This window comes from Procambarus clarkii, chromosome 66 (assembly GCF_040958095.1).
Source record: "Procambarus clarkii isolate CNS0578487 chromosome 66, FALCON_Pclarkii_2.0, whole genome shotgun sequence".
NCBI classification, from domain to species: Eukaryota; Metazoa; Arthropoda; class Malacostraca; order Decapoda; family Cambaridae; genus Procambarus; species Procambarus clarkii.
In genome coordinates, this window is record NC_091215.1 from 25,356,229 (window position 1) to 25,380,658 (window position 24,430).

General features: G+C 41.3%; 1 protein-coding gene across 1 annotated transcript; it reads right to left on the reverse strand.

The window, feature by feature from the left end:
* LOC123769257 (lysosomal Pro-X carboxypeptidase) lies at positions 1–23,820 on the reverse strand. Its single transcript, XM_045760334.1, has 9 exons — positions 23,596–23,820; positions 19,813–19,953; positions 15,321–15,422; positions 14,707–14,888; positions 10,880–11,037; positions 8,862–9,034; positions 7,180–7,344; positions 2,102–2,289; positions 1–1,964 (listed from the first exon to the last, which is right to left on the reverse strand). Exons 1-9 carry the CDS (start codon positions 23,803–23,805, stop codon positions 1,703–1,705), a joined length of 1,581 nt encoding a protein of 526 aa, XP_045616290.1. The 5' UTR covers positions 23,806–23,820; the 3' UTR covers positions 1–1,702.
* Between the last annotated feature and the right edge of the window lie 610 nt (positions 23,821–24,430).

Below are 24,430 nucleotides of genomic sequence, written 5' to 3' on the forward strand. Positions count from 1 at the left end.
TAATTAATCTTCTTTATTACAAATTTACTTTCATTTAATTTAAAAAAAATCATTTACTGTACCTTTAATACTAAATAAACAATTATCAGGATGCTTGTTACTAGGAATCATATTACAACCTTGATAATCGTAATCATACTACAAGCTTGGGAAAAATACCCCCATTCTATACCAGCATAATATTCATTGGTACCTGTATATGTAACAAATGGCATAACTGCACTACAAATGAAAACACTATAGCTAAAAGGAATGTTTTATCTTCTTAAATCTCTACCTTCAATTTGTTTTTCATGCAGTGTTGCATCAAGACTTTATATCCCACCCCACACAAAGATGTCAGTAAATGTTTCAAGTACTTCTGTTGAATATCAAAATGTGGTCAAAATTTGGCTAGAATTCTACATACATGTCACTGCCATAAACAAGGAGTTCAAGTACAGTCAGCTTTTGGCCTTATGCAGAGATAGGTTGCAAGATACCTCACATAGCGTGACAAAGAATATTGTCAAAGACTTTGCGTTAATACTTGTGTTTTACACACTCGTGAAAAAGGACTACACATATGGTTAAGCTTCAACAATGCCCAAGACTATGTAGAAATTTGAATGCCAAACATTACCAACTGTGCAGGAACTTTGTTCTAGTTTACATTCTTCTCGAAATTTCACTTTTAAAGTAGTTATTTGATAAAAAGTAGTTAAATATACTCATATGTAATGTTACATTGGGATTTGCAATATGAAAGACAAGTCTATAAGAGACCTACAACAATCAACAAAATTTAGCTAATATTGTAATAAGTGAAACTAGTAATATCATTTACTAATAGCAATGAAATTTCCATTATCTTCAAGCACTATGCCTTCGTTAAGATTAAAACAATAATGCCTTAAACAACTTTCTAATAAAATGTCTTGTATAGATTATTTATACATTCATGACCTGTAGTGTAAATATAACTTGACTGCAATTCATTTAATAAATAGCTTAAGGAATTATACAAACAGTTTCAAAATATTTTACAAAAATTTAGCTATAATTACACAATAACAAAATATATTACAAAATATATTACTTGCTAATATTACATAAGATTAATATGCTGCAAAATTATCAAGACTCTGACCATCTTTACATACAGTATGCATATTATACGACTGATGCATCACTTTTACCACTTGCACCTAAATTCCAAGGAAATCAACAATTTTCTTTGCAGATTACTAGGGTTTTGTACCAAGACATGCAATGCTCCAACAGAATAGAGCTGAAATGTAAATGTTTGTGAGAAGTGTAAAATTGCTCTTATTTATACAGTAGTTGGTAGTGAATAATGAACAGGTATCAAAGAATGAAAATATCCACAAGTGGAATGAAGGAATAACAAAAACGGCCATTTCAGTGAGGTACATTGAGGACAGTGAGAAGAGAAGGTGAAAAGACTGAAGGCAGAACACTTGGGAAGGAGAGGAAACACAAAGATGACAAACTAGCCACTGAAAATACCAGTCATTTATAGGCAGATGGGCAAGACAATACAGTACATACTGTATACAGTACTGTACATTCGTACTGTATATTATGAGCAAAATTGGCACACCTCACAAATTAACAAAAACAATTAGTTTCTCATCAGAGAACCTGATGAAATAAACAAGTAAATTACTTTTAGCAAGTAGGCTGGCGAGTAACAATAATTCTATGGAATTTTATTTTGAAACCTTTCATGTAACTCGTCCTTATCATGTTTAGATTTATTATGTTTGTAAGTGTAATCATCAATCCAAGTTTTAATATAAGCCTTTTCAGTTATTCTAGCATCTATGACTGACTGAGGGTCTCCAGGGTTTGAACCTCTGAGGTCCAGGTGATGTGCTCCCTCAGGTATAATAACAGAGACAACAGTGTCACTCACATTCCAGAGAACGCCACCAGTTGACCAGGGATCCAGTAACCCATTGCTGTAACATATGAAGTTCTCATCAACATACAGTATAGTAATATATATAGAGTATAGGTCAGTTGTTTATAGAAGAATCTTATTACACACACAAGCCAAAAAAGAAGGCAAACAATGTGAAAAATATCTTATTCCTACCTGAATACAATATTGCTAGCTGCTGAAATATCCTTCCCGCCATACATATGAGCAACCATAAATGGTCGAGGGTAAACACCCCATTTATTGTAGCAGTCCTCTGCAAATGCCTTGAAATCCCAGGGTGCTGGCTCGAAGAAATCATTTATGCCATCATAGCAAAATGGCATCACCATCTCTGTACATGCCTATAAAAGAGAGTCCATATTATCACTCATTTTGAATAATACATTACATCATACTTTTAAATACTTAATTGCATTTCTAGTCTGTTGCCATTTCTTTACTGTGCTCAATGTACTATATCTTGAAGAATTTGTAATATACATGAATTAAGTAATTAACAAAAGAAGGCACCAAGATTGGAGTATATATGAAGTGAATCTGTGCTTGGCTCCAAGAAATGTTTATACCATTCACTTAGATATTGTTGCCTTAGCTCTTGGTGCAGTGTCTTACTCACTCTCCAGCAACTTCCAATTTGAGTGCCTTTATTTGAAACTTATAGGGCATAATTTTGACTGTTATCATTCAAAATTTCAAGAGAGGTAATTTTAGACATGCTGATTCAGGTTAAAAGATCAAAAACATTAAATTTCTTAAGTTAAACATTTGTTCATACATTTATTTATTATTTTCTTAATTCATATTATGGAGTCGTATTCAGTCTGCATAAGCTTCCAACACCCATTTTCTGTGGAGAGCCCCTCCGGTTCCCTGGAGCTATATCGGGCAGATGTGTATGTATTAGACTATGGCAACAATCAATCGATGGAGTTCTAGGCCTACCGGGGACCATGAGCCAGAACCTGGCCCCCTCAGAGAGGAATGAAGAGCAATGGCTTATAGACATCCCCATGTAGTTGGAAGCAGTCTATGTCTGCCATCTACCAGGACAGGCACCCAAAAAGGTAGGAATCCCAAAACAAACTATAGCTGGTTAAACATTGTAAACTGAAAGCCAAACGAGCAAGTAGGACTCTCCAATCAGAAAACAAGCAAACAAGCATGATGTCACCACAGCTGCCGCGCCACTGCCTATGCAACTACCCCCTCCCCGGGAGGGGAAAGGGGGGGATCCCAGACCTCATGCGCTGGCTACCCAACCCCAGTTCAGAGACTGTTGTGTTGGGTGGTGGTCGATCAACTCTGGCTCCAATCTTTGAGCCGTGTTGTGCCTTCCGGTATTGTGCTGCGGTGTGGTGGTGTGCGAACCAGGTGTTATTCCAGAAGTACTGGGGCTGCATGCACCTAGGGTTCCCTTCCCTAGGTGCCCTGTAAGTACTGCCCTTGCAGTTTTGGGTTACCTTCCACAAACTGGTCGGGGGCTACCTCCGCAGAGTTCTTTTGCTGCTTGGTGATTGCCCGCCCTTGGGGTCAACTGGGTTTTTTTCTGGGTCAACTGGGGGGGTGAGTGAGTTGGAGCACCTCAATGTGTGCTTGTTCTCCCCTGTGCTTCCTTGCGATATCGGCCAGGTACAGCTTCACGTGCAGGTTCCCTCCTTTTCCTTCCTGGAGCTGTCTTCGGACTGGCTCGAGGAGGATGTGGAGGAGCTGGGTTCCGGGCTGGTGTCTGGTGTACTTGCCTCGGCAGCTAGGGTGTTGGCTGCCTTGTTGAAGTTGTTTGCATTGATTCTGAAGGCAGTGGTGTCTCTGTTCTTTACTTCTCACCTCACATGCCGACAGGCAGTGCTCCTCCACTCTTTGGAATCTGCTTGGGCCCTGGCTTTTAGATTTTTGTCCCCTTTTTGTCTGCTGCTGTTTGCAGAGTCTGCGGTGGTGAATTTTCTGCAGGCGGCTTCATCTAGTTGCCGGCCTATGTCGGACTTGCTGGTTCTCCGAGGGTGGGGGTGGGGGGGTGTCCTGCTGTGAAGGGTCATGCCAGGGCTCAGGGTTCCATCGGTAGTCGTAAGTCAATGGCGCCAGATTTGGGGCCGGCCACTCCTGCGAAGCTGTCAACGTCTGGTCGGTGCAGTGCTCACTCTGAACATTGGTCGGGCTCTCGTAAGGGTTGTCAGTTCTTTCGCAATTCACCCCGTTGACGGGGCGATGAGGGGGAAGGCTTGTACTGTTTGCTCACACCTGGTCCCACGATTTGTGGGCATTTCATGTTGTTTCCTCCAGCTCGCGGTGGCGTTGGGTGGCTCCTTCTCCTTCAGGAGGTTTGGGGCTGGCAGGGCAGGCCTCTTCACCTGCGCTCTGTTGGGTCATCCTGGAGCGGGTACTCTTGGGCATGGTCGAAACGACGCTGTCCATCAGGTGGGTTTCCTGCCTGTTTTCAGTTCCGAAACGGAACTGTGTGGACTTGAGGTTTATTCTGGACTTGTCCTCTGAACTCCTGTGTCTTTTGCCCCTTCTTTTGGATGACTACTCTGTCCCAGGTCCGGCTGCTTTTGGAGCCGGGCACTTAGATGGTGTCCCTGGACCTCTGGGATGCGTATTGACATGTCCCAATTCATCCGGGGTTCAGAGTCAGGCTCGGTTTTGTCATGGGGCGGCACGCTTAACGCTTTCGTTGCCTTCCATTTGGTTTAAGTCTGGTGCCTCACGTTTTTACACGCCTTACCCGGGACGTTGTGACCCATTTGCTTCTGTTAGGGGTTCAGGTTTTGGCTTACCTCAACGACTGATTGGTCTGGGCTTCCAGCTGGTCCGTGTATCTGCTCGCCAGGGATTTGGTTCTTTCCCAGCTCGCTGGGTTTAGGTTCTTAGTGAACTGGAGGAAGTCCCATTTGGTTCCCTCTTAGGTTCGGACTTGGCTGGGTCTTATGTGTGACTCTCAAACCACTTTCTTGTCTCTCCATCCAGCGATATTGCTGTGGCTGCAGTCCTGCCTTCGGCTGTTTTTGGGAAGGCACCCGAGTCACTCACTGGTTGCTTGAGCAGCTGTGCAGGAGTCTGAACTTTGCCGTGCTGGTCTACCCATTGGGTCGAATTCGGCTTTGGCACCTGTTCTGGTTCCTTCTTGGACGTCCTTTCCGCCGGTCTTGCAATTGCTGGGTTCGCACCCTGGGGGGCCTTGCATCGGCTGCTGTGTTGCTGGCTTCCTCTTAGGGTTTTTCGGGGTTCAGTGCCATGGCACCTACCCGAGCCCCTCGCTCGATGTGTTAACAGATGCGTCTTTTCTTGGCTGGGGCTTGTGTTCACCAGTGCTCACCAGGCCGGCCAGAGTCGGTGGGGTCCGTCCTTCCGTCGGGCTCGCAGCACGGTGCGGGAGTTTGCAGCGCTGTGGCTTTCACTTTAGAGGGTTCCTGTCAGTCACAGATCGACGATTTGGCTCCATTCAAACTTCTCCCTGGTGGTTCATTTCTTGAACCAAGGGGGGTTCAATGCAGTCCTTGGCTCTTTGGGGCTGGTCACTTTGAGTGAGTTGTCTGCTGAGTTCTCGGTGTTTGGCTTTCTTGGCGGTTCATATCCAGGGGGGTGTCCAATGTCCTGGTGGATGGCCTGTTCTGTATCATTCGCCTGTCCACACTATGGACGGTCGACGATGCCTCGTTCTTTTGGCTCTGCCGGACGTTCAAGTGCCCGGAGGTGGACCTCTTCGCGTCAGCATGGTAGAGGCATCTCCTGGTTTATGTTGGGTCCTTCTCCCTCTGCGAGGCTGTCAGGGTTGATGTCTTTCGACTGGACCAGTCGAGGTAGGGTTACCTGTACCTCTTCACCCCGGTTCGGTTGTTGCTCCAGATCCTGGCTTGCTTGGAGACTTACCAAAGGAGAGTAGTCCTGTTGGCCCCTGGTGACCGACCCAGCCCTGTTCACTTGATGAACGTGTCTATCATATTATAGGCTGAAATGAAAATTTCCCTAAGCAAAATTAACCCATAGGGGGTTGGAAATGCATTCTGTAGCCATCTCCAGTTGCAACAAATCCCTCACTGTAATGAATTGGGGTTGGTATCATACTGAATAGTTTGTTGAATCAAAGTTGCAGTGTACTTTGGGCTGAGATCTAAGGAGATATAGTAATAACCAAAGGAATATCATGAAATATTTAATTTCAGGAATTTCCACGTGCAACCAGTCTCTGGTAAGATTTAAAAAAAAAAAAAAATTGGAGAATAGCAGTAAAGATTATAAGCCAAATTAGCAAGTAGCAATAACAGTGATGAAAGATGTAGGGAAGTTAAAAGTACCCTAGGGTGCAAGCTAAGAAGATAATAACCAAAGAAATATCAAAGATATGTTTAATTTCAATAATTTTAACTTTTGATCTTGAAACCTTAAACAGAATGTATAAATCTTCCTTTGGTAAGGTTAATGATAATAAAAATTTGAATGAAAAGTGTCAAAATAAGGGCCTAAAAATGACCTGATTCAAGTTTTGTTGTTGAACTTAGTTGACAAACGTACATACGAACTAAAATCCTTTTCACTGCAGCATATAGCTTTACAAAAGATTGGGTTCAGTCTGAACAGGAATCCAATGTTCTTCCAAAATATCAAATGAAACTTGCCAATGCATGCTGACACACCATGTGAATTAGATGTACATTAAAATTAGATCTTAAATTTTATTGATTCCCAAGAAACATTAATTGAACATGGTGGTAGCCAGTGATGATATCCAGCCTTAGGAAGAGTGATATAAATAAAATTACTGTATTGCCAAATAAAGTGAAAAGACCCCCTAAAAGAATATTGAAAAACCAAGTTATCATGTCCAGTAATATTAGATATTAACACTCGGTGATTCCAAGAGGAATGAACCACTGAAAACTGGAGGTGACCAATGTTGGGAACTGGCTGATATACTATGAAGTGGAGGTTGTACTATACTTGAATTTGTCAAATATATTTTTATAGGAATGTTTCACAATGGTGATAAAAGACCAGTGGGTATAGTGGTAATATAATACAGTATATATATTTATACTAGTGAATACCATTAAAAATGAATGATACAACTACTTTACCAGAAACTTGAATGCTCTTCAAGTTAATATTTACAGAATTCACCCCAAAGTGTTAATCAGTATGCACAGATCCTCTCAAGTGAATCATAAGTCATTTACATTTAGGTTTATAAAGAGTACTATATCCTTCATATACAGTATAGCAATACTAACTGCACTAACCTGAAAATCCCATCCTTTGTCATCCAAGCGAACATCTGCTTGTTGATTACTATCCAAGCATTTAGCTTCACCAGTGTAATTGAAGTATACACTGAGTCCTTCAAAGAGCTCTTGCAGTAGAGCAGTTGGTACTTGTTCAGGGTTAGTCAAGTGACTGCATACCACCTGCAAAAAATCAGACATTGTAATTCTCCCAAAATTTATTTCTAGTGAAAACATACTAAAAACTAACTTTATTAAATATGTATGTAGCCAAAAAAAACTGTTTCTTGATCTCATTATGAAAATACAAATATTTCCAATTGTAAAAGTGATAAACACAAATTTTGCCTCTATCAGCTCATTAATAGGAGTTACTACAAATGTAGAATGTGAAACAGGTGAAAATCAGTCTGGTAAAAAAAAAAAAGACCAGGGTTTGATTCTATATGAAAAATAACTTTCTGAGTAGAATTATTCAGTTGTCCCCCTAAAGCAAGTTCATCTTTCTAGGTAGAATTGGGGTCAGGCAAGAGCAATACAACTTTCTGACACCAGTAATACAAGAAATTGTCAAATATACCCAACAGGGTTATAAGGAGCTCAAGGGGAAGCACTGGAGATCACACAATTCACCCCAGAATGATCAATAGAAGGAGCATTTATAACAACTCTAAATGCCTGTCCAAATCATGTCATGGCATCACACATGACCCCAACTGCTCATTTTCCTGCACAGCATTCTGCCCCACCTACAACCAGGTGGCAACACCATGCACACCTGATGGTTCCAAGATAATATTTGAAACCTGACTTTAAGTAGGGTAAAAATGAAACCTGAGTGGTTCATTGGTTAGTGTTTCGTACAGGGTCTTTTTCTTGACCAGGATAGAGAAAGGGCCTTGCAACCACATACTGCAGTAAAGCTAAGAAAATCCCAGCTCTGACAGGAAAAGGAGTAGGTCCAACCCAGTCCAAAACTCCCGCTGGAAAAATAGGCAACACCTTCTTCCCACTTCCTTCCAAAGAAAGATTAAACCCTGTGCTCCTTTGGGAGCATGAAATCTTCAAACACACTTCCCAAGGAAAAGGGAGGCACACCTCCATAAGACTTCATTCCTGCATTCTTTAGCAACTGAGTGAGAAAAGCTGAAACAACTTTAGAACTGTTTGAAGGCAGTGTAGTAATATAAGTTGAATGATGTGCAAATGACAAAGTTAACCCCAAGCTCACTTGGGGTTAACTTAACTCACTTTGACCCATTGGGTCAAACAACCTCAACTCACTGACCACCCTTGCACATATCATAAACCAGCTGGAATGTTTGAAAATTCCTGGAGTTGGTGACAGTGTCATCCTGTTTAACAGTTCATGGTCTTGTATATACACAGCTATCTTGCCTTAGAGGGTAACAAAATGCAATAGTTAAAAAAAAAAAAGATTCAAGTGAATAAAGATATTAAAATAAGTAAAAAAAATCACTACATTATTTGTCACTTTCCTTGGATGGGGAGACATCACCACAAAGAAATGGTTAAGTCAACAATAGAATATTAGATAGTAATAACTGATAGTATATAATCAATTTACTATTTTCTAAATATAAATGCAGGAATAAATTGTAGTATTTGAAAGTGAGAAACATTAGCACAATCTTAAATAAAAAAACTTATTCTTTGCTTTATAAAACTTTTTAACCAACCTTGATGGGGAAGGCAGGTAGTGGAGCCAGAAAATTAGCCGGGTATGGGTAATCTATCATTGCCAAGTTAGTCCATACATTTACCAGGTAATCTTTCAAAGCCTTGATATCCTCTTGTGTTTTCAGTGGCTCACAAAGACTCCAGGCATTTGTGAGCCATGTCTTTCCTGCGTCTGCAATGCATAACATGTTAAGTATATTTTTATCAATATTATGTATTCAAGGGTAAAACACCATTATACAGCTGTCCATGAAAGGTGATGTGTAAAATTAACTATTCCTTTTTAAAAAGAGGAAATTCACTGATAAATTTGTTGCCTGATTATTTGTCACTGTTCTTGGTCAAGCAATAGCTACCTCATCTACTGGTGCTGCAATCATTGATTTCATTTTACTCAAAAGTACAATTGTATGTCTTTAAAAATTACTTTAAACTATTTTGTAAGTTTAAAGCAAGTAATTTGTCAATGTAACTTGTTTAAATGTGCTGTCTGTTGACCAACTTGTACAATTGCTGATTTTTTGCCATGTTCCCCCATTTTTTTCTTTTCTTTTTTTTTAAATTCCTTTTTTCAACACAATTTATACTTTACTCCCAATTACTATTAAGTTTTAGTCTGTTTTTCCCCCACATCTTTCCGAAACGCTATGCGTATTAGTGGCTTTAAGTATTGTATGTATTAGCTCTATCTATAAATCCAACAGTATGTTTGTAACTCTGCATCTAAGTATGTATTTTTCCTGAATAAAATATTATTAGTATTATTATTGTTATATATTTTGTACAAAAAAACAGCATTGAACGTAATTAAATGCCATTTTCTGGGTGAGCCCCAGAGGCTCCCAGGAGCTATAGGACTGATATTAGCTATATTAGTCTGGGGTTTCAGTCATATGGAGTTGTCATGCCTACCAGGAACCACGAGCCAAAACCTAGCTCCCTCCAAGAGGCACAGGGAGCAACGGCCTACGTAAACTCCACTCTTTGAGATTATATTCATGTCTGCCATTGACTGGAATTAGGCACCCAGAAAGGTAGGAGCCCCAAAACAGACCCCAACTGGTAGAAAATTGCAACCATAAACTCTGAAGCAGAGGCTAAAAACTCCCCCTAAATAAAACATGGAAACAAGTAAATCGTCAATCTGACACGCCGCTCGTTCACCTCCCCCCTACCCCCTGAAAGGGGAGGGGGGAGGCCCCCGCCCCACCGAGCCGGCTGTCTGCTCACCAGTTTGGACACTGAGCATACGGAAGAAAAAATGCCAACCGGAGGGAGGGAGGATGCCAGGGAGCACCTTGGGCTCACCAAGAAAATGGCATTTCATTACATTCAACGCTGGTTTTCTGAGGGGAGCCCAGTCGGCTCGCTTTTGTTTGTTGAAAGGGCAACAGCCATCTACAGTATATATTCCAGTTTTCTAAAATATCATGTATGGTATACAGTAAATGAGTATACAGCAGATAATGCAAATCATATACAGTAATCTGATTATAACTGATAAATATTTAAGCGAATTTTGTGAAAGCATTATATTTTATTTTAAGCTGTGATTCATGCATGAGGCTGCGAGCAGCCACATCCAACAGCCTGATTGACCAGGTCACCAATCATAAGGCCTGGTCAGAGACAGGGCTGCGGTGACGTTGATCCTCAGAATCATTGCAAAGTAAGTCTTACAATGATCCTCGGAATCATTACAAGGTAAGTCTTTACTTAGATGACATATAACTTAGTTAAATGACAAATAATTTACTTATGACAAATCTAGGAGCAACAGCCCTTTGACCATCTACAGTATACCTTCCAGTTTTCCAAAATATCGTTTATGGTATACAATATATTCACAATGAGAATACAGCAGCTTCTGCAAACCATATAATCTGATTAAAATTGACAAATATTTAATTCAATTTTGTGAAAATAGTCTATTTTAGGTCTTAGATGACAAATGAAAAAATTTCATATCCAATATTGAACTACAATTATTTGCTTTCATATAAAATAAAAATCTCACCATCACTTGTAACTGAATCAATAGCTGCCCAGGATCTTCGAATTACTTCCGCACATTCCTTGGATTCCGTGGCAAAATCAGTTGTAACCAATTGGCCAAAATTTTCACAAGGTGTAATATCAATGAACTGTAGAATAGGGGCTGAGGCAGCTATGGCTCTAAGAGAAAAAAATAAAGAGTTAACAATCAAGTTCAAATTATGTCTAATTACTTAACAGAAAACTTAAATAGCAAATAATGTGAAAAATGTAGCAGCCCATACAAGTCCTGCACATGCAAATACAACATATGAGAAAACTAAATATCTAGAATATGTTTACAGTACTAAATCTAAAATCTAAAAATCTAAAAATCTTCACATGCCTTTCTAATACAGTAGACCAAAAGTAACAAGTATGTGATAAAATGACAAGGCCAACATTCTTACTGCTGCTTTATTTTGTTTACCTGAGTTTATCCAAGAGCTACTAACACTAGTGGCCTTGAGAGGTTATCTTGAGATAATTTCGGGGCTTAGCGTCCTGGCGGTCCGGTCCTCGACCAGGCCTCCTTTTTGTTACACACTCCCAGGAAGCAGCCCGTAGCAGCTGTCTAACTGCCAGGTACCTATTTACTGCTAGGTAACAGGGGCATCAGGGTGAAAGAAACTCTGCCCATTTGTTTCTGCCTCCACCGGGGATCGAACCGGGAACCTCAGGACTATGAATCTGAAGTGCTGTTCACTCACCTATCAGGCCCCGACGAGGATAGAAATCCGGTGGCTTGTTTAAGGTCCCCCGTGCCCTTCTTTTGCTTTTATGATCTTTTCCAGTTGAACTTTAAAAGTTGAGAGTTTTGACATTTACGGCTTTGGCAGGTAATCTGTTCCATGGGTTTATAACCCTGTGGGTGAAAACGTATCTCCTGTTGTCAGTCCAATATAGTGGCTGAGAAGGACAAGGAAATTGTCCTTGTCAATCTGTTACACTTTTTGTCACTAAGATTCTTCCCTTTAGGATGAACTTGGCTCCCAGGATGTTCTCCAAGCAGACCAGAATGGTGTACTGGGAGCTTGGAACCGTTGCTTCTTGTTTGTGTTACATCTGACCTTTTGAAGAAATTTTCTGGATCAACATCCTCCAAACTGTTCAGTATTTTAACAATTTTAGTGAAATCTGCCCTGTCATGCCTGGTTTGCAGTGTTGTTAGCCCTGTGGCCCTTTGTGTTAATAACCTCACCACAAATTTTGTTTTTCTTCACACACCACAATTTATGTATTTAATCTTTAAATTCATCTCAACACCACCATTTTTAACTTTCCATCCTTTCTCATATCTAGTTAACCAAAAGAATCTACTAAATGAATGCTCAAATACAGGTTAGACATTTGTCTTAGTATAAGGCCAATACTATAAGGCTAGAAATTTACCCAGTGATCTTGGGAGATCTCAGCAGTGCCGCACTCGTCATTCCTGTCAGCCCTTTTATGGTTAGCTCCATTGACGACATGGTACGGTGAACATGAACATACTTTTTGGAAAGCCTCAACTAGAAAGACAAAGGCTTTCCTGGTGGTTTCTCTGGGCTTGGCCTAAATCAAATTTCCTTGTCCTTCTCAGGCTTTCCTAGACATGGGGCAGCCATTTACTCCATTACCCTACTAAATGCTCGTATTCAGGATATATTGGACAGGGGTGTCATCGAGAAGACTCATTCTCTCAGGTTTCAGTCCCATTTCTTTACCATAATCAAGAATTCACCAAGAGATATAAGAGACATATGATACTTGAATCATCAAGGGTCAATGCTCATGTCCCATGTCTATCATTCAGAATGACATGTCTGCTTTACCAAGGGATCTTGAGCAGCTCCTGCCTCATGTTACCTTGAGGTTACCTTGAGGTGTTTTTGGGGCTTTGTGTCCCCACGGCCCGGTCGTTGACCAGGCCTCCAAGCATGTCATTGGATCTCCAGAATGTGTTGTATGAATATGTTCATATCCATCTGAGGTTTTGGGTTTGTTTGAGGTTGAGCATCTGTTACACTTTTTGTCATTAAGATTCTTCCCTCTAGGTTGAACTTGGCTCCCAGGATGTTCTCCAAGCAGACCAGAATGATGTACTGGGAGCTGTGACTCTTGGGATCAGTGTCTTCACCCGCCTCAATTCAATAGCTCCCCGTCATCAGCTGTGTCTAGCTCAGAATTTTGCATTCAAACAGTAAAGTCATTTCAGAGCTCTTGTGAACGACTCGACATCTCGGCTTCTCTGGTTTCAACATATCCAGTGACTAGGACACCAAGGCTGCCTCTATCTCCTTGCTGGATGCAGCCTTGGAAATGTCTGCTTGTGTGTCAGGTTCAAGTTTCTCATCAGACATCTTTACTTTGCAAGTAAAGTCAATATTTTGGGTCATGTTTAGCTGAAAGTATTGTACCAGTTTCTTCAGTTGGTGACCTGCTGCCACATCACCTTTGTCATCATATCCCCTTGTCACACATTGTCACACATTTCCTCCATGTTTCTTGGGGTGCCATTTTTAGAGGCTTCCACTAAGTCACTCAAGCTGTTTACTGGCATCCTCTGAAGGTCAAAGCTGTATATCCAGTCACATCAGGGTCAGTGGACTCCACTAATAACATACAGTACTGTCACATCAACATTCAAGAGATTAGAGCTGAGTGAATTGCAATGAAATGTATCCCAATTCTAAGGGGTGTTGCTACCAATCTACACTGACTTCTACAGTGGTTTTCTGCCTCAAGTGCAGGGGATTGTCTAAGTCTCTCCAGTTGTGGCTTTGGACTATTGTCATACTGTTATTTCAGGCTTCTTGGGCATTAACCTAGTTCACTTTTATGGGATTTTGAATGATCTTGGGAACAATCTCTTGTTTTCTTCCCCATTAGGATGGAACTTGAGACGAACAATGGCTCATTTTGCTAGATTTGCAAGTCCTCTGGCATTTTCCAGGTGGATATTTATGTGTACACTTAGAATTGCAAGCTGCTTGTTTACATGACTTGATTTACAGATTAAGATTCTTTTGTGTTGAACTCCCTTCATCTCCATTAATATCAGTGTGTTTAGTAATGATTTATTAGTTTCCTCCAATCCAGATGGTGCTGCCAGTCCACACCAAGTTGAAGAGCTTTGCGGGCTGCATGCTTCTGGAAAATCTCATATAGCTAGTCAAGCTCAGGTTCCAAAACGTATGTGTTATTTGTCTCCACTCATCCTCCTCCTCACACCTGATTTTCAACACAGAGGATCAGTCGCCAGAGGTTTGTGGTCTTCTCCAGGTTTCCTATCAATCTTTACATGTGAACTTTCTATTCCAAATCTACTGCCACTTATATGAGGCCAAGTGACATATCTCTCTTTACCATCTTTGGGACTCGTTCTGTCACTAGTATGAAGTGGCCTGCCATTCACTCAAGTTGTTTTAGGCTCTCTACCATCCTTGTCCATGTTGGCAACTCTGCTCACATAAATAATGAGCAAATTATTAGCAAACTGTCTTCTTATGCCTAACACAATCGCCTCATACTGGGCAGTTCTGGTGAATCCATTTTCATTTAAACAAATGCAAAATTACTATAAATGTTAATTTTTAGGACTCTCCTACCGATTCATGCTTGGCTTAACTCAGGAGACCGGACCGACTGCACGTAGGAACTCTTAGTGTTAAAATAAAAAATTTTATTTTTACTTTGAGACTTAATTGTTCGATCCCAAACCACATACCTAGGAATGGTAAAAGATTAATGCAGGACTTGTATGAGAAAAAAACATGAAACAATTTAGGAAAAATTTGATTTGAAAGAACAAAGTACACATTCTCTCACCCTTGCACAATGTGTGGATACTTCATACGGAACCAAGCTGCCAACATTCCTCCATATGATCCTCCAAATGTAATCACCGGACTCTTCTCTGCCCCCGAAATAGCAGTCTTCAAATAAGTAATCAGCTCGACATAGTCTGCTAATGCTTGCTCTGAAGTAAGGTAGCCAGTATACTTTGGTTCCTGAAATCATAATTACAATACAGTACGTACTGAATATATACAGTACCAAACTAAAATATACAAAATTGCAAGGATGGCAAAATAAAAATTCATAATTACAATTTATAACATTAAAATTTCAAGTTATTTACTTTAGAATGTTAATCATTTCATCAATGACCCCCTAGCATCTTAAATGGCTCTGCATAGACGTATAAAAACATTTTTGCAGCCCCGTGCTTGATTGTCATCCATCCTGATTGTTCATGATTCCTGTCTATGATAGATTCTTAGGGTACAGCCAACTGTGACTGCTCAGAAAGTGTTCTTGTTAGAACATAAGAACTTCTTGTTAATGTTAGTTGCAAATCCTTGCATTTAACATTAAAATTGAAAAAAAATAAAATTAAATTAAATAAAACTAAATATGCTCTATGCACTTATTTTACTTACACTGAATGATTCATTGCCATAAGGCATTGATACACCATAATATCTGTGTTCAGCAAATACTACCATGGCATTAAATTCTGGAGCGATGTCCCACATAAAGCCCTGTAGATGACAAAATTATTTTATTGGTGATGATTTAAATTTAGATGTACAGTAATATACTGTACTGTATGTTATAGCAATACTGTATATTTAAAGAATACATATATTTGTGAGTATTTCTGTAAACTACTTATGTAAAAAGCAGGTAACTGATTAAATGTACAGAGGTGCCATTATTTGTAGCAAATACAAAGCTTGACACTCTCATTAAGAGATCCACCTACACTAACTTTAATCTTGTATAACACACAAACCATATTGCTCAGTGTGTCTCACAATTTGGATACTTTTTGTATACTTCAGGCCAAAGATAGTTGGTAATGTTTTGAATACATTTCTAATGACGAATGCCAATGAATTGAATTTTTAATGCAATAAAACAAAGACAAATTAATGAATGCTTCCCCAACAGCAATCTTGACACATTCTAAACACTCATGATATGTCTTTCAATGCAAATGTTGTCTAATGATTAATCTCAAAATACAAAAAAACAAAGTTTTGTATACTGTACTGTACAATAGTTAACAGACTAGTTACTAAATACAGTATTAAAATCATATGAAGATATCTTTGTAGGTTGGAATGAATCACTGCAGTGCATAATAAAAAAAATATTGAAATGATTTACCTACCATGTTTGTATACAACGTAATTTAACCAATGTACAGTACACTTGTTAGAAATTAACATTGTAATTATAGAACTGCAAAGTTATAAACTTACTGCTGCAATTGAGTCTCATAAAAAACTCTTTAATCACCACCAACTTATTTTCCACTTTCACTGGGTGGACATACATCAATATAAAGGTTATGGATGCAGAACTTAAAATGACACTCATAAAAGCAAACCAATAAAATTATTAGAAGAAAAGGAGTAAAGGAAGAAAGGGAGTGGGAACATTCCATGGGAATGTTCTTGAAAATCATATATACTGTACTAATGTAGGTGGAGCAAGGTAAAAAGTATTGGAGCTAAATGATATAATGCAGCCTAAGATGCCAGAGATTGTTGCACTAACAGAGATGAAACTCGAGGATAATATTTTATATGAGGTCGTTTTCCTGAAGGGCTACAGTACTAAATTTGGAGATGTGACAAAACTTTGAAAAGGTGGAGGAGTTGCCAAGCTGGTGAAAGAATACCTGAGAGATGATAATTAATAATTGACAATCCATGAGAAGTTGGCATAATAGCACTGGTGATTTGTAATCAGGATTGTAAACTGATAATGCATGGTTGGATAATCATAAATGCCTACAGTTCACCAGCAAGTAACACATGGACAAAGGAGCTGAATGATAAGTGAGAGGGCCTTAATGATCATGAGAAACACTGTAGTAAGAGTAGATAAAGATAAATCACGATTGTTGGTACTTGGTAACTTCCACTTGAAATCAATAGACAGAGTCCTACAAAGCAGGAGCAGAGGATATTTGGACTCGCAGATTCGTAAACCTCATTCTGGAGACATTTATGTATCAACACATTAAGCAGGCTACAAGAATGAGGGATGGGGATATTCCATCAATTCTAGATTTGATATGCACCTGGAAAGAAGGAGATATGTTGACCAAACCCCACACTAGAAACTGAAGAGACGACAACGTTTCGGTCCGTCCTGGACCATTATCAAGTCGATTGTGAAGAGACGAAGGAGGCAAGGTCAATAAATAGGCAAGAGATAGGTGAGGAGATGGAAATCTTAGAGGAAGATAAGAGCAAAGCAAAAGGTACGGAAGGTAAGGTGTAATAAAGGGTGTAATAATAGGAATAAGAAAGGGATCGTAAGAGAAAACAAGAGAATGAAAAAGAAAGATAAAAGGTACGGATCGAAATTTCGTCGTCTCTTCAATTTCTAGTGTGTGGTTTGGTCAACATTTTTCAGCCACGTTATTGGGACTCTTCATCTGCAGAAGAAGGGGATATATTTGACATTCGGTACCTTCCTCTCTTGGGTAAAAGCAATCATGTTATTTTAGAAATATATGCTATGCATTATAATCTAAAGAGAATTGGGAAATGAAACAATTGAAAAACTTGATTTAAAGGGAGATCAATATGGGGAATTTGGTAAGTTCTTAAATGAATTTTATTGAAAAGATCTGTAAAGCAAAGAAATACTGTAAATGAGAGGTGTGTGTGCCAAATTTTGAGATATGATGAAGATACAAGAACATTTATACCAAGACAGAGATGCATAACTAGAAAGTAGGACAGGTTCAACATAAAATGTGAGCGGGCCAGAGAACAAGACAACAAAATTATATCAGTACAGGAATAGGCGTAACCCTAAATTATACCAACAATACAAACGAGCAAGAAACAACTACACAGCAGTGAGAATAGGCAGAAAGAAAAAGGAAATGTGTGAGACACTATATGAACAGTTCCAAAGTGTGTTTGCGCAAAATTAAGTTTTCAAAGAACAAGACAATATGAATTTGAGAGAATAACAGAGTATATAGAGGGTTCTCGAGAAGACATGAAAAAATACTCAAGAAGCTAGAAACAAGGCAGTTAGTCAAGATTAAGTTTCACCTTGGGTTCTGAGAGTGTACATATCAAAGCTGAGCACCTCACTTCAATTGATTTTTCAGTCATCTTTGTGTACAGGAGAATGGCAGATACAGTATATGGTAAAAGGCAAACATAGTTCCAGTCTATAAAAATGACAGCTGGGAAGACCATCTTAATTATAGACCTGTATCACTGGCAAGCATGAGAATCAAAATACAGTACTGTACTAGGAAAAATAATTATAACTAGATGGGCAGAACACCTGGAGAGAAATGATAAAAAACAGACAGTATAGTTTTCGAAAAGGAAGATCCTATGCAACAAATCCACTGTATTTTTTTGTTATTTTTATATACAAGAAGATACATTGGGATTGTGAGAGTATATAACATTGTTTTCACATTCTTGCAAAGCCACTAATACGTAAAGCATCTTGGGCAGGTTCTTAATCTAATAGATTATTATTAATAGGTCCATTGTAGCAAAATTTGCATGCTGCAGGCACTAATATTGGGGAAGTGGGTAGCACAAGATACAGTGCGAGTATGAAGTTTCTATGATAGAGCCACAGAGATTTTACAGGAAAGAGATGTTTGGGTTTACTGCATCTATCTGCTCCTAAAAAAATCTTATGATAAGAATCCCACCTAAGAGGTTGTTTTGGAAACTGGAATATACTGGAGGGGTGACAAGGAGACTGCAGACATGGCTGAAAAATTTTCCGACAGAAAAATAAGTGCAGAAATCGGAGGCAATGTATCAAACTGGAGAAATGTTACAAGCGAAATACTGTACCACGAGGTTCAATTCTAGCACCAGTAATGTTAATTTTCTATATTAATGATGTACCAGAAAGGATACTGTACAGAATTATCTGAACATCTTTGCTGATGATGCCATGCTACCAGGGAAGAGAAAAAATGATTGTCATGATTGTCATACCCCTTCAAGAAGACCTGGACAAAATAAGTGTATGGAGCAACACTTGGCAAATGGAATTTAATGTGAATAAATGCCACGCTATGTAATGTGGAAGAGACGACAAGAGGCACACGAACCCTACAAATTATGTGAAAAAGCTTTAAAGAACTGTGATAAAGAAAGAGTTTAGGGGTGTTTCTGGATAGAAAATTGTTAACTGAGGACCAAATAAAGAACATTGTGTGAGGAGCCCATGCTACACTTTCCAACTTTAGAATCGCTTTTACAGTAAATACTGTACTTGGATGGCGAAATATAAAAGAAACTGTTCATGACCATGGAAACAAAGCTGCAAAAAACATTTCAAAACACATTACACACAGAAATCACAATAGCGTGATGCATCAAATGAAGAAATTTGAACCCTCATCACGGCCCTTGTGGATTTGTTCATTTCAAAGCTCATGTTTGCACACACACAGTACATGGTTGGAAGAAGTTAAGTGAGGTGGTGGTGAATGCCAAAACTGTTAGTAGTTTCAGTCATATGACAGTACAGTCCTGTACTGGGAAGACAGTACACCATGAGAATAGCTCTCATCCTATAACTACAGTTGGATAATTATGTTTTAACATAGCTTTCAAAGCACAATAATAAACTAGCTAACAACCATGCAGTAAATCATTTATTCCCTACCAATTTCAGTGGAATGTTCATGATCCCCACTTTCTCGCACACATTTTGTTCCCATATCTGTCCACCTTCTTGGACTTTCTCTATTCATACCCTGAAAATCACCTTTATGTATTATCGTTCATTCATTCAATTTGATCAAACCGTCTTGCTTATCTTGAAATTGTTGACCTGTAAACTCCATATTGTTCCATGTCATTTTAGTTCATTAGTTGTAAATATTGAATGTTGCCTTATACTGTAGTAACTTACTGTATTATCAACAAATAAGGTAATGTCTCCTTCATTTCCTGCATAAAAGAATATGGGTCCACCATTACTGTCCCAAAACTCATCATTAATCAAGTATCGCTGGGTAAAGCTGTCAGGATCAGCAAAGCTAAAATGGTCCACCTGAAAATACAAAACAATATATAGTTTACAATATATAGTATTTTGTATTTCTTTTTTAACATTATTAGATAGTAATTAGAATAAATATGGAACTTAAAATACAGTATCTGAAGCAAATAACAGTAGCAAGTTAGCAAAGAACTTTAAAACAATTATGGATGAAGAAACTGAAAAGAAAATTCAAACTTGCAGTTGATAATCTACAGTACTAATGACAAGAAAAATGCGTTGGTTACCAGCACCTCTTATTGGGCAAGACTACACTTGATGCTAAAATACCAGTGAATTGTTTTGACATGCAGCAACATGCATTGGTCAATGCCAACATGTATTTTACACAATCTTTCATAAAAATAACTTAGTTGTAACAAGTTTCATTAAGCCAATGAAAGCACTGGCCTGCAAGATGCAACATCTTGTTCAAATTAACAATTAACAACAAATCTAAATATTTACCTGAGGGCCACTAACATACTAGTGGCCTCAATTAGGACAAGAAGCCGGCAGCTTGTCAAAGAAACCCCCCATTTGTCCTGGTGATTTTTTAAAGCTGGATTTTAAAATTCAACAGTTTTGGCATTTACGGCTGTGGTGGGTAGGCAGGTCTATGGGTTTATAACCCTATGGGTGAAAAACTCTGTTTTCAGTCCTACATTGTGGTTTCAAGAAACCATTGCTCCTTGTTTGTGTTATATCTGATCTTTTGAAGAAGTTGTCTGGATCAACATCCTCCAAACTGTTCAGTATTTTAAAGGTTTCAATGAGATCTCCCCCTGTCATGCCTGATTTGCATTGTTGTTAGCACTGTGGCCCTCAACCATTTCTATTATGGGAGTTGACTTAGTCCTGTCAGGTAATCATTCCACAAATATTAAGTAAGTCTAACTAACAGATTTAGTTGAGATATAATGTCAGCTTTGGTTTAGCTAAATTAGGAAGGATCAAGCTCGGCTGGATCTGGCTGGGTGCCGAACTGTGCCGTATCTGGCTGGGTGCCGAGCTGTGCCGTATCTGGCTGGGTGCAGAGCTGTGCCGTATCTGTCTGGGTGCCAAGCTGCACCATATCTGGCTGGGTGCCGAGCTGTGCCGTGTCTGTCTGGGTGCCGAGCTGTGCCGTATTTGTCTGGGTGCCGAGCTGTGCGTATCTGGCTGTCAAGCTGTGCTGTATCTGTCTGGGTGCCGAGCTGTGCCGTATCTGGCTGGGTGCCGAGCTGTGCTGTATTTGGGTGCAGAGCTGTGCCGTATCTGGCTGGGTGCCTAGCTGTGCCATATCTTGCTGGGTGACGAGCTGTGCCATATTTTGCTGGGTGCAAAGCTGTGCCGTATCTGTCTGGGTGTCAAGCTGTGCCGTATCTGGCTCGGTGCCGAGCTGTGCCATATCTGTCTGGGTGCCGAGCTGTGCCGTATCTGGCTGGGCTGGGTGCAGAGCTCAGCTGGGCCAGGCTGGACCAAGCTCTGCTGGACTGGGCTAGGCCTAGCTCTGCTGGACTTGGTTGGGCTGAGCTCTGCAGGACCAGGCTTGACTGGGCTCTGCTGGACTGGGCTTGGCCGGACGCAGCTGGACCAGGCTTGACGGGGCACAGTTGAACCAGGCTGGGCCTAGCTCTGCTGGACCAGGTTGGGCAGAGCTCTGCTGGACCGGGCTTGACCGAGCTCAGCTGGACCGGGCTTGACCGAGCTCAGCTGGACCGGGATTGGCCGAGCTCAGGTGGATTGGGTTTGGCCGAGCTCAGCTGGATTGGGTTTGACCGAGCTCTTCTGGACCAGGCTTGTTTGGGCTCTGCTGGACTAGGCTTGGTCAGGCTCAGCTGGGCCAGGCTCAGTTGGACTGGGCTTGGCCGAGCTCAGTTGGACCAGGCTTGACGGAGCTCAGCTAGACTAGGCTTAACCGAGCTAAGGTGGACCGGGTTTGGCCGAGCTCGGCTGAGCTCGGCTGGACCGGGCTTGGCCGAGCTCAGGTGGACCAGTCTGGGCCAAGCTCTGCTGGACCGAGTTAGGCCAGGCTCTGCTGGACTAGCTGGGCTTGGCTGGGCTCAGCTGGACCGGGCCTGGCCGGGCTCAGCTGGACCGGGCTTGGCCGAGCTCAGCTGAACCGGGCTTGGCCGAGCTCAGCTGGACCAGGATTAGCTGAGCTTAGCTGGACCGGGCTTGGCCGAGCTTAGCCTGACCGGGCTTGGCCGAGCTCAGCTGAACTGGGTCTGGCTGAGCTCAGCTGAACTGGGTCTGGCTGAGCTCAGCTGAACTGGGTCTGGCTGAGCTCAGCTGAACTGGGTCTGGCTGAGATCAGCTGAACTGAATCAGGCTGAGCTCAGCTGAACTGGGTCTGGCTGAGATCAGCTGGCCGGACTTGGCCGTGCTCAACTGGAATGGGCTTGGCCGAGCTCAGCTGGACTGGGCTTGGCCGAGCTTAGCTGGACTGAGGATGGCCGAGCTCAGCTGGAACGGGGTTGGCCGAGCTCAGCTGGAACGGGGTTGGCCGAGCTCAGCTGGAACGGGGTTGGTCGAGCTCAGCTGGACCGGGTTTGGCCGAGCTCAGCTGAACCGGGCAGGGCCGAGCTCAGCTGAACCGTACTTGACTGAGCTCAGTTGGACTGGGCTGGGCCGAGCTCAGCTGGATCGGGCTGGGCCGAGCTCAGTTGGACTGGGGTTGGCAGATCTCAGCTGAACTGGGGTTGGCCGAGCTCAGTTGGACTGGGGTTGGCCAAGCTCAGCTGGACCGGGGTTGGCCGAGCTCAGCTGGACCGGGGTTGGCCGAGCTCAGCTGGATCGGGGTTGGCTGAGCTCAGCTAGACCGGGGTTGGCTGAGCTCAGCTGGACTGGGGTTGGCCGAGCTCTGCTGAACTGCGCTGGGCCGAGCTCAGCTGGAAAGAACTTGGCCGAGCTCAACTGGACCGGGATCAGTTGGAATGGGCTTGGCCGAGCTCAGCTGGACCGGGATTGGCCGAGCTCAGCTGGACCGGGATTGGCCGAGCTCAGCTGGACCAGGATTTGGCCGAGCTCAGCTGGACCGGGATTTGGCCGAGCTCAGCTGGACCGGGATTGGCCGAGCTCAGTTGGACTGGGGTTGGCCGAGCTCAGCTGGACCGGGATTGGCCGAGCTCAGCTGGACCGGGATTGGCCGAGCTCAGCTGGACCGGGATTGGCCGAGCTCAGCTGGACCGGGATTGGCCGAGCTCCACTGGACCGGGATTGGCCGAGCTCCGCTGGACCGGGATTGACCGAGCTCCGCTGGACCGGGATTGGCCGAGCTCCGCTGGACCGGGATTGGCCGAGCTCCGCTGGACCGGGATTGGCCGAGCTCCGCTGGACCGGGATTGGCCGAGCTCCGCTGGACCGGGATTGGCCGAGCTCCGCTGGACCGGGATTGGCCGAGCTCAGCTAGAACGGACTATGCACATGTGTTGGTAATATACTTGTACGTGTTTATTCATCAAAAAACTTATGCTATCAATACTTTATTTAATGAAGTTTACATATTAAAGTTTCAAATATTGACTTTCACTATTTATACACCGAATTTGTTTATACCGACCAATACCCAAATTTATAATACATATAAAAGCAGCCAATTACGTTACCAACGTAATTGGCTGCGTGTGTGATCCTATTGCATAATTATTAAAAAAAATGCCAGCAACTAACCTTCTGCTTATAAAAATATGTATCATAGTCATAAGCATGACAGAAGCAGAGTAAAACGGTACATAAGAGAGCGTTCAGCAGCATCTCGCCAACACCCTTCCCCCGTGAGCACCAGCACTGGACTGAGAGGCTGAGAGCAGGGTTGCCAGATCCAAATTGCTGAAAGTAGCGAGCTGACGGTCGCCACTGACTTTCAATTTCACTAAGCATAGATTGGTCAGCTAGTACTTACGGAAGTTCTGAAAATGGTGGCCGTGTGTGGCTAAGGCATATGATAGGTGACAGATTTTTCATCTTTTTTAAAGTTTCAACATTACGTAGAATATAAGAAAGAAATTATTTGCAAGCTTTCACTAAAAAATATGGCATCTTTCTTAAATATTTTAAAACTTTTTTCTTGGTTATAAAATTGTTTTGTCTGTTATGTGGCCCGAAGTGTTGTAAATTCATAGCCAAAGTCAACTTTCTCCAGAGGCAGATATGTGAATTGTAGTCCAAATTAACATCAAGCTTTGCATGATCAGGATGCACGATTCTTCTGAGTATTCCAAGAGTGAAGTTTTCTAAGACAGTGTGAAGGCTACACTGATCTCCATCTTTTTGATAAAGTCAATTCATCCTTTCAAAATCATTTACGATTGGTTTGAGACATGTGAAATATAGCTTATTGAAGGGATCAGATTACATTGAAAATAGTTGCCTTGCAACATATTTATCACAAGAGGAAAAAGCTATTTGGTAATGAGTTGTTAGAGAATCCCACAGATAACAGCCTACACTATTATTACTTGCCAACCATCGTCTTCCTGACAAAGGTATTAACTATAAGGGATCT

Bases quoted from the DNA above. Each gene is read 5' to 3' on its own strand.
- LOC123769257 (XM_045760334.1), bottom strand. From the start codon at position 23,805: ATGCTTAGTGAAATTGAAAGTCAGTGGCGACCGTCAGCTCGCTACTTT. The intron at 19,954-23,595 runs GTTAGTTGCTGG...TTGTATTTTCAG, and splicing joins CATATTTTTATAAGCAGAAG to GTGGACCATTTTAGCTTTGC. The intron at 2,290-7,179 runs GTTAGTGCAGTT...TCTCTTTTATAG, and splicing joins ACAAAGGATGGGATTTTCAG to GCATGTACAGAGATGGTGAT.